The sequence below is a fragment of the Rhinoraja longicauda genome, chromosome 14, assembly GCF_053455715.1.
Source record: "Rhinoraja longicauda isolate Sanriku21f chromosome 14, sRhiLon1.1, whole genome shotgun sequence".
In the NCBI taxonomy this organism is placed as follows: Eukaryota; Metazoa; Chordata; class Chondrichthyes; order Rajiformes; family Arhynchobatidae; genus Rhinoraja; species Rhinoraja longicauda.
The window spans coordinates 26998063-27007977 of NC_135966.1; the positions used below are offsets into that span (position 1 = coordinate 26998063).

At 35.7% G+C, this 9915-nt stretch overlaps 1 protein-coding gene across 2 annotated transcripts in view; it reads left to right on the forward strand.

The window, feature by feature from the left end:
- Positions 1-4832, forward strand: part of cpeb4b (cytoplasmic polyadenylation element binding protein 4b) — a 60343-nt gene extending 55511 nt beyond the window's left edge. The window contains exon 9 of one of the 2 annotated variants that reach the window (XM_078411610.1): positions 600-4832. In XM_078411610.1, coding sequence (XP_078267736.1) covers positions 600-827 — 228 coding nt within the window. In that variant the 3' untranslated portion in view covers positions 828-4832. The remainder of the gene's footprint in view (positions 1-599) is intronic. The other variant, XM_078411609.1, reaches the window with a different exon arrangement.
- Positions 4833-9915: the final 5083 nt, after the last annotated feature.

Here is a 9915-nt window from a genome sequence, read left to right on the forward strand (position 1 = left end):
CAACAAATATTCAGAAATAAGTAGTGCCAACCTAACAGCCGTGAAATAATTTACCTGGTTCAGCTACTAATTTCACTTCCACATGCTGGCCAATATTTAGTTCTTGAAACAATTTTAAAGCCCATTTTAATTAAGCATAATTAAATTTAAGCATTTTCATCCAAACTGCAATCTTGCAGATAAATGCTTGTTTATTAAACAGAACTTTAGCTTGGGACTTCACTGCCTGTCAAGGTAGATGCAGAAGAAAAAATAGGCTTATTGTTGACTTAACCACGTTTCACCTTCAGTGAGGATTTGATCAAGTATTTTCTGTTTGGATTTGCTCTGAATATTGGTTGTCTAGGCAACAGTGACCACACTTCAAAACTAATTGTTATTTAGCTGACCCTGTCCATGTGAATATGAAAAAAAGTTCTCCCTTTTAATTTTTTCAACCTGAATGAATTAGTCAAAATAACTGGATAAAATATATCCCTATATTATTCTTGCACAGCCCAATCCAGATCTCGGGAACCAATTTCAGGAAATATGTAAGCTTTTATTTGCTTGTTTAATATTTATCTGCATCTATTAATTGAAAATTTTATTAATTTCAGGTGGAAGTGAAGCCATATGTCCTTGATGATCAACTGTGTGATGAATGCCAGGGTACCCGCTGTGGTGGGAAATTTGCTCCGTTTTTCTGTGCCAATGTCACATGTCTGCAGTATTACTGTGAATACTGCTGGGCTGCCATACATTCTCGTGCTGGGAGAGAGTTCCACAAGCCACTCGTAAAAGAAGGAGGAGACCGTCCACGCCAGGTTCCCTTCCGTTGGAGCTAAAAGAAATATTTAAATATTATTCTAGTGGCAAGATAAGTGTGTTCTAGGGCTGCAGACACCAGAGTAGCTAGGAATAATAAATAAGTGCATTCTTCTACTGCCTCATCCCATATTTCAAAATGCATGTCTCTAAATTCACTTAAAATTGTTAAATCAATCTCTAGTTTCATTGTTGTCCATATGCATTGACTGACTTGTGATAACACTGGATATGTGATCCTTATCTTAATGAAATAATACAGATTCAGTCAAAATGCATCATTGGTATTTCTGGAAAACACACTTGCACAGCTTGCTGCTGTACTTGAGGAAAATGTTATATTAAGGAAATAGACAACAGAGAACCAGTTTTCAACACCATTTATAGTTGTATAGACAGAATCTAGAATTAATGTGAAGTTATACTGCAGCCCCTTCTGTGTTTTTGTTTTCAATTAAATTGTATCTAAAGTAAAGGAAGAGCACGCAAGAAAATTTAGCCCCAAAACAATATGAATCCCAATGTTCTTTTTAAAGCATAAACCTGTCGGTGTGGTTTTTAAAAATGTTGTTTCTTGACACACTACAAGCTTTACTAACAAGTGTATGGGGTAAATGCTTTTGGTGCTTTTCCCATCTCTTCTACACCTCCCTAAAATAAACAATTTCAGATAAAGGGGGTTTAGATTGCTGCTATGGTTGAAGTGTGCACTTATTTCAGAAAAGAAAACCACAATTTGAAGATCTGCTGCCCCTAAAAGTTTACCAAAGTTGTTGAGATTGACGTAAATCTAATTGTAGAGAGGCATTTTCGTTGCTGGAAGAGATTTTATACCTTTATTTTTTTGATGTTGCTATTTACAAAGTCCACTTGATCTACTAATATATTGTCATGTGTCAGTTTTTGCTCTCCATTTTGACACAAAAGTAATACCTCAAATGTAGCCTTGATTTATATTTTTTTATTTTTAGTGATGCTATTTAATTGCAAGAGACAATAAGAGCCTTGCTGCTGTTTAAATGGTAATGTAAGATACCATTTTTTTCCAGTAAAAATGGGAATTGGAAAATAACAAAGAGAAAGGCTACATTACAACACAACTGCGTGTAGCACAGGCTATGGCTTCATCTGCCTAAGATTTTTTTATTTTATTTTGTGGAATAGTATGAATGATTGAATGTTTACTTGTACACCTATTTTGCATGCACTATATATTCATACATTTTCCCACTATCCACATACTTATATTCTGCCTGAAAGTTTTGTTTAGAAAATTACATTTTGAAAATGTAAATGGCATAGAGAAAAGGAAACACTGAAATTAATTTGAGAGTGCTAATGTGCATGTTTCTGTGTTACTATAGGTTAGCATGTGGTGTCACAACACTATAAATGTAAACTATGCAGGTTGGCTTGAGTGGTACTGCCTTGCAGTGGCGAAGTAGGTGCTGGACTGCATTGAAGGAATTAATTCCTTATGATTATTGCGTGATTCAGCCAAAGGTGGTTATGCTCCCGTGTGTAATTTAAAAAAAATTATATATGTGAAAAATTCTTGCTCCTTACTCTTGCTTTTTCTTTTCTGATACAGTACATAGCATTCTTCAAACTCCTGCAAACCAAAGACTGGATTATTCAGTGCTGACTTGTGACTCACAAGTAACACATTGATAATGGCAGTGTAACTATTCCTTTGAAGTAATCGGCTTTAAAGAATTAAAACTGGTCAAAATGGAGACATTTGCTGTTAAATGATCAAATTTACAGTTTAAATTTGATCGATATTCTGCCACAATGGTGACAGACTAACAGCAGCAGAGAGTTATGAGGGTGCTTAACTAAGCTCATCAGGGATTTAATGTTAAAGTTAAAAAACATAATTCTTAGTGGCAATTTTTAAGGAATAGAAAGTGTTGGTTATCATCCTTTCTTGGTGAACTGGTGTGCTTTTGTGCCATTCATGCCCAATTTTAATGTTTGTAGATGTAGTGAATTAACATTTTTGAAATTTGACACTGGAAAATAACTTTTTTACTAGTAGTTAAATCCCTTTTTACTTAATCTGCCTTTGTACCTTTTGGTACATTATTTATCTAACAGGCTTTTTGTTCGTTATTCTTTTCCTTTTATATACACATGCCAACATTTGTTATGCACTACTTTTATATATCTTGATTTTTCCAACAGTTAATATTTTTAAGCTCACTTTTTCACTGATGACATCTCTTTTTGCAATACCTCGATTTTTCATAATCTAAAGAGATGAATAGTTTTTCTATGTTTATTATTCAAAGATTTGCACATATAGCTAATTAATTGTGCAACAAAAATAAGTTGAAGCAATCAGTTTTATTTTCACTTTTCTTTTTTCCTTTAACATTTGAAGGCAAAGTGAAATTTAAATATCATGAATGTTAGGGATCAGCATTGCTATTGATAAAACTGCAGATTCAGACAAAAACAAGATGTAGAATATATAACCCTCCTAACCCCAACAAAAATACTGCTAATTTCTAAAATAGTGATACAATACATATTAGGGCCAAGCTGCAACCTCGGTCCATGCCCCGATGTCCAAATGTGGATTCCAGTTTCTTCCAATATTACATTATATGTTTCAGCTAATATTCAATGAAAATATTCATATAGACTTTCTTTCAGCTCCTGCATTTGTGGTATAGTAGCTGACCTGGCACAATTCACAATACAAAATGCACACAGAAGAATTAGCAGTAAACTTGGACATATGGATTCTTAGGTGTTTGGTGGTTTAAAAAATGGATTTACCCATTTTTGATGGGCAAAAGCTGGTTTGAAATGCCATCAAGTTACCTCAGTTCTGGATGGTGTGCAAGGTTGAAATGATTAAAATAAAAGCATGCATGTGAACAAAAAATATGTAAACTTCAAAACTTACTTGTTTATTGTGTGTTGTAAAGTTGTTTACAAAGGTTAAATTTCATTTCTCACTTGCCCATAGCATGGCAAATATATCCTCATAAACAGACCTCTGCAGAATGCATGATTTTAAATCTGATCTTGTGATTCAAGAACGAAAGGATTTTATGAATGCCATTGGAAGGACTTGATAATTTATTCTTTGTGTCTGGATTTTAAGAATTTCTTACAAAGTTACAGAGACTTGAATGTGGTAAATTGTGAAAAGTTAATGTCATATTGTTATGTGCAATACTTTTTTTCTAACTTCTGAAAAACTTTACAGTGTAAACCTTTAATGCGATTTTTTTTAATTGCAAACATTCAGATTAATATGTTGTCCACAATGTCATTTTCTACTGTTATTATATTCCCTTTTATCTTACTGATATTTGTAAATTCAGAATATGATCTTTGTACTAATATAAATAATTGAAGTTATTTTTAGATATGGACTAAAGAAAAATGTGCTTGTTTGCTTATTTTTGTTACCTTACTTTAAAAAGTAGCAAAGACTACTTTTTTTCAGCAGCATTATAATAATTGGGTCAATATCCTGTCCAGCGTTTTATTTTTGGTATTTTAAATTGAAATGTATAATTAGTTTTTTATCATTTTGACCATTCAGATTTTTTATGTTGTAATATTTTTTGAATGTGCAGCTTTTTTAATATTTTAAAGTGTCTAGTTTTTATTGAAAGCTTATGTATTCAACACTGTATGGCAAATATTCATAAAGAAAGAATAGTTATTGTGGAAGTCAGCCATCAGTGGTGACTCTGTGGCTGAACTCCTTGTGCTTTTCACTGTGTTTGGGGAGGTTGTAGTGATTAACAATTTTAAATAAAAGAAACTCATTTTTATTAATATTGGTTCACCTTTTTTGAATTAATTTGATGTACCCCTCTCAAATTGGTACAAAAATGTCCCTTTTTACAGCTTGTTTGTTGAAGTGGTAGTAAAACATAATGTTGTTAAGTTTTATGCCAACTATTTATAACGCTCAGTAATTTTTAAATATTTGTAATGTGAAATGTTGAATGATTAAAGTGTTTCAATGTACTGTAAATGTCTGAGCTTTATACTAACACTGGTCTGCGATTTATTTTTCATTAATTTATTTGCTTTGGTTAGCTAGCTAACCACTACTGATGCTGCTACTCTGTATTACATCTTGAAATGTACCCAATACGATATTCTTGTTTTTAATTAGAGGTCATTTTAGTGTGGCTGCCTGTCTCTCTCAAAGCCCGTAGATTTGATTAGAGAGGAAATATTTTAGATAAACTAACATAGAATATGGAACGTGTCCGTTTGAAATCTTACATTTTGACACACATTTAAAATAACTAAGTACTTGGCCTCCATACAAAACCTGAAACACAAATTAGATGCAAGAGATTACAACCCCGATTTTGCTGGTAAATGTTCAGAACTGTTGACATTTGCCTGTTTGTCTAGCAACAAATCAAGGTCTTTCGTGTATGCGTAGATAAACATAAACATTTGTAACTTGTCCTTAATTATACTGATAGAACTCCGTCTTCTGGATTGCCTGGTTTTGAAGAGAGGCAAGAAGGTAAGTTTCTTTAATTGTTTATATTTTTAAGGTATTGAATTGATTTCATTTTCATTTTTTAATCTTGTAATCATTTTTACATTTTCAATGTTTCATTTTGAATTGCTAACCAGCAAAGTTAAGGCTCTGCTTGGCCAGCAATCAAATTTATTTTCCACATTTTTGGGAATGAACAAGATAATATATATTTTTTAAGTAAGTAAAGGATTAATTCCCCATTAGATGTACTTATGCCATGAAGAAATAGTGGCAGAAACCCAAATTCTAACCACTCCCTTTTTTAAAAATAAGCTTCTGGGCCTATACAAATTCTTTTGAATATTTAAAATTAAATAATGCATATTGTTTAGCCTAATAAAATTGCTGCTTTTAAAGTTATTTGTAATTTGAAGGACGCTTGTTATCCATATGTAAGAACGTAATCATTTCATTTATAAACCTAGTAGATATACAATTCCTTAAATGTAATTTGACCTCTTTCCTGCCTTGTCGTAGAAGTGGAATTTCAGGTTCATTTTGACTGCAGTTTGAGTTCTGAATGATAGTTGTATTATTAATGGAACACTTCTGCAGAATACTGGATAATCATGTTGCCCAAAAGATTTTATTGTTCCATTTCTTGTCAGCATTAAATGTTCAAATCTGCAACGCAAGGTAACACAATAAATAATTAACTGAAATACATGAGTATTGCAGCATAAATCTATTTACCTAATACTTTAGAGATACACAATGGAAACAGGCCCTTTGGCCCACTGAGTCCGCGCCAACCAACGATCACCCCCCCCCCCCCCCCATACACTAGCACTATCCTTCACACGAGGGACAATTTACAATTTTCACCAAAGTCAATTAGCCTACAAACCTGTACATCTTTGGAGTCTGAGAGGAAACCAGAGCACCCGGAGAAAACCCAAAGAACATACAAACTCCATACAGACGGTCAGGATCGAACCCGGGTCTCTGGTGCTGTAAAGCAGCAACTCTACCACTGTGCCGCCCTAATTTGACTTTTTTCTTAAAATGGCAATTCTTGTATATGATGAATAAATTGGGTAGAATTTGAATATTGCATTTAGTTACTGATCATGCAGATGTCACTGGGGTAATAGAAAATATCTATTCAAATATTGATAACAATACTTTCTCTCAAAGAAACTGGATATGTGTGCAAATTTGTCATTTCCAAAAATAACTCATCTTGAAGCAATGAATAGACTTTGCTGTACTAAATCCTGATTTTGTTTTAACACAATGATTTTGGGTGCATTAGCAAAGGAAAAGGTAAAATATAAAGATCCCAGCTTTCAAGAATTGTTTGATTTCATGTAAAGTACAGATCCTAAATTACCAAGAGCTAGAAATGTTGATAATAATATAGAAAGAGCAATGCACCAGCTGATTTCAAGTGGGGATATATTACCGGTTCAATTATAGATTGACTTTGTCTGAACATTATTAAATATGTAGATAACAGTCATAAGCTTCAAGCTATAAAGGTTTATATTTACCATGGTAACCTTTAATTGGAGGTGTGAAAGGAGGGGGAAAACATACCTTTGAGCTAATAGATTGCACACATTAAGTATTTTTGTTCTCATTCCAATTTAAGAATTTTACTTCTAGATGATACTATTTTAAAAAGGTTCCTTGGCAGAAAGTTGTTCTGCTGCCAGCCAAACAATTTGAAATATAGCAAGTATACAAAATTTACTTTCCCAGAAGATAAAGAATAGCAGGTAATTTGCTTTCCTCAACATTTTTCCAATCCAATTAATACATTGTAGTGAACCCATTTCCTTTCTCATCATGGCACAAAACCCTTAATTCATTTTCATTGGTTTCTCTTTTCTACAACATGCTATTTGATTACAATTAAACAATTAATATGCGTAGTTTGTATTAATCGGGTCTTAAGTTTAAAAATGATTTAATTTTCACCGGTAATTAATTTGTGGGCTGGAAACCAAGCAGTTTTTATTTCTATCTAAATATAGAACAGATTCATTAACAACATGCTCAATATGAGGTCCTCTTATTTACTTTTGGGGTCAGAGAAAAAGTTTGTAGACATCAAATTTGGTCGAGTTGCAGACAGGAAGGCTGTCAAAGGATTTAGTGGGATTAAAATTGGTTACAGATATGGGCGGAGAAATGGCAGATAGCGTTTAATGTGAATAAGTGTGAGGTGCTGCAATTTGGAAGGTCAAATGTAAGGGGTAAGTAGACAGTTCATGGCAAGACCCTTCACAGCATATATAGAGAGATCCCTATACAGAGGGATCTTGGGGTCCAAGTCCAGAGCTCTCTTTAAGTGCTGCTGAAAAACATCCCCCAGCATGATACTGCCTTCACCATGCTTCACCGTGGGTATGGTATTGGCCAGGTCATTAGCAGTGCCTGGTTTCCTCCAGATGTGATGGGCCAAAGAGTTCAATCTTGGTTTCATCAGACCAGAGAATCTTGTTTCTCATGGTCTGAGAGTCCGTTAGGTGCCTTTTCGCAAACTCCAAGCGGGCTGTCGTGTGCGTTTTACTGAGGAGTGGATTCCGTCTGGCCACTCTACCATAAAAGCCTGATTGGTGGAGTGCTGCAGATATAGTTGTCCTTCAGGAAGGTTCTCCCATCTTCAGAGGTACTCTGCAGTTCTGTCAGAGTGACCATCGAATTCTTGGTCACCACCCTTCTCCCGATTACTCAGTTTGGCCGGGCGGCCAGCTCTATGAAGAGTCCTGGTGGTTCCAAAGTTCTTCCATTTAAGAATGACGGAGGTCACTGTGCTCTTCGGGACCTACAATGCTGCAGAAATTGTTTTGTACCCTTCCCCAGATCTGTGTCTCGACAATCCTGTCTCGGACGTCTACGGACAATTCCTTCGTCTTCATGGCTTGGTTTTTGCTCTGACATGCTCTTGTCAACTGTGGGACTTTACAGGTGTATGCCTTTCTAAATCATGTCCAATCAATTTAATTTATCACTGGTGGACTCCAATCAAGTTGTAGAAACATCTCAAGGATAATCAATGGAAACAACTTGAACATAAGCTCAATTTTGAGTGTCATAGTAAAGGGTTTGAATACTTATGTAAATGTGATATTTGTTATTTTTAATTACTTTCCAAAAATTACTTTACGTTGCAAAAATTTCTGAATTGGGCGGAAAGTTTCCACTTTCTTATTTCATTTCCGCCATTCTGATTTTGCCTCACATTTTTCCGCAAAACACGCCTCGCCGCTCGCCTTGCCCCGCCCCGCCGCTCGCCTCGCCGCTGGCCCGGCCTCACTGCTGTACTCGCCTGCCCTTGCCGCTAGCCTGGCCTCTCCTCACTGCTCGTCTCGCCTCGCTGCTGGCCCAGCCTCGCCTCACCTCGCCGCTCGCCTGACCTCACCTTGTCGCTGGCCTCGCCTCGCCGCTGGCCCGGCCTCGCCACGCCATTCGCCTGGCCTTGCCATTCGCTTCACCGCTGGCCTAGCCTTGCGGGCATGAGGCCCGTTGATGTTGAGAGGGGATTGGGGGGGGTTGGGGTGCGGGGGAGGGTGGGAGGGGAGTGAGGGGGGGAGGGGGAGTGGATTTGGGGAGGAGGGGAGGGGAGGGGTGGGGGGAGTATATGGGGGGGAGGGAGTTGGGGGACACATGGACCGATGTGATTTGCTGTTGAAGACCACTGGAGCAAGCGTGTCTTCAATTAAATTAAGTATGTGCAGTTTTTTAATGAAACTTTCTTCATAACTTAGTCATACATTTTATGACCATTGTTCTTTTATTCAATACCAAGAGAATTGGGATGTGTAAGGAAAAAGCAAAATAGAGAAAACAAAACAAAACATTTTTTTCTTTGTTTTTAGAAGTATTTCTGTTCAATAACCTTTCTATAATAGTAGAATATACTCATGATATGCCTGACATTGTACATGTAGTTCAAGAACTACAGACTGTTGGAACTAATTTTCACACGTGAGTGTAGCGCAACGCGTACGCGCATTTGGCGTGCATACATTTTTTTGCTGAAAAGTTGCATTACGCGCCATATTATGAATTTTGATGTAAAATTCTGAATTTTGGATATCAAAATTCTGAATTTGTAAAAACAAATGTTGGGAGGTCTGAATATAGTTATATAGTTGTTTATTTAGTATATTTATTTGGCTTGTATTATAGTGGTGGGTTTTGTTTTGTTTTATTTTGAACTGTAAATATTATTGTAAATAATTAAATAATATTTGGTTAAAAAAAGGTGGGTTCTCAGCCCACTGAGCAGGTCCTCGATCCTCGACAGGCGAATTCAAGTCTGTTCTCAATGATTCATTACCAATTTATACAGCTCATTTCACAAGTAGCATAAACCAAAAATGTTTGACCAAGACACTCGTAGAATTTCAATCTATCTAAGCATAAAATTGAAAGAAAGATTGGGGTATGTGTTACTGATGGTTGTTGTTTCCTAATCCATCTTTATCTAGTGAATGCTATTTCATTGCAAGTAGCAGCCTGCTGCAGAATAATATTAACCGCTGTCTGAGGCCTGGGACAAAGAAATTAATAAATTATTTATTTCGGGAATTCTAAACGAAATACTTGGAATGTAAAATTGA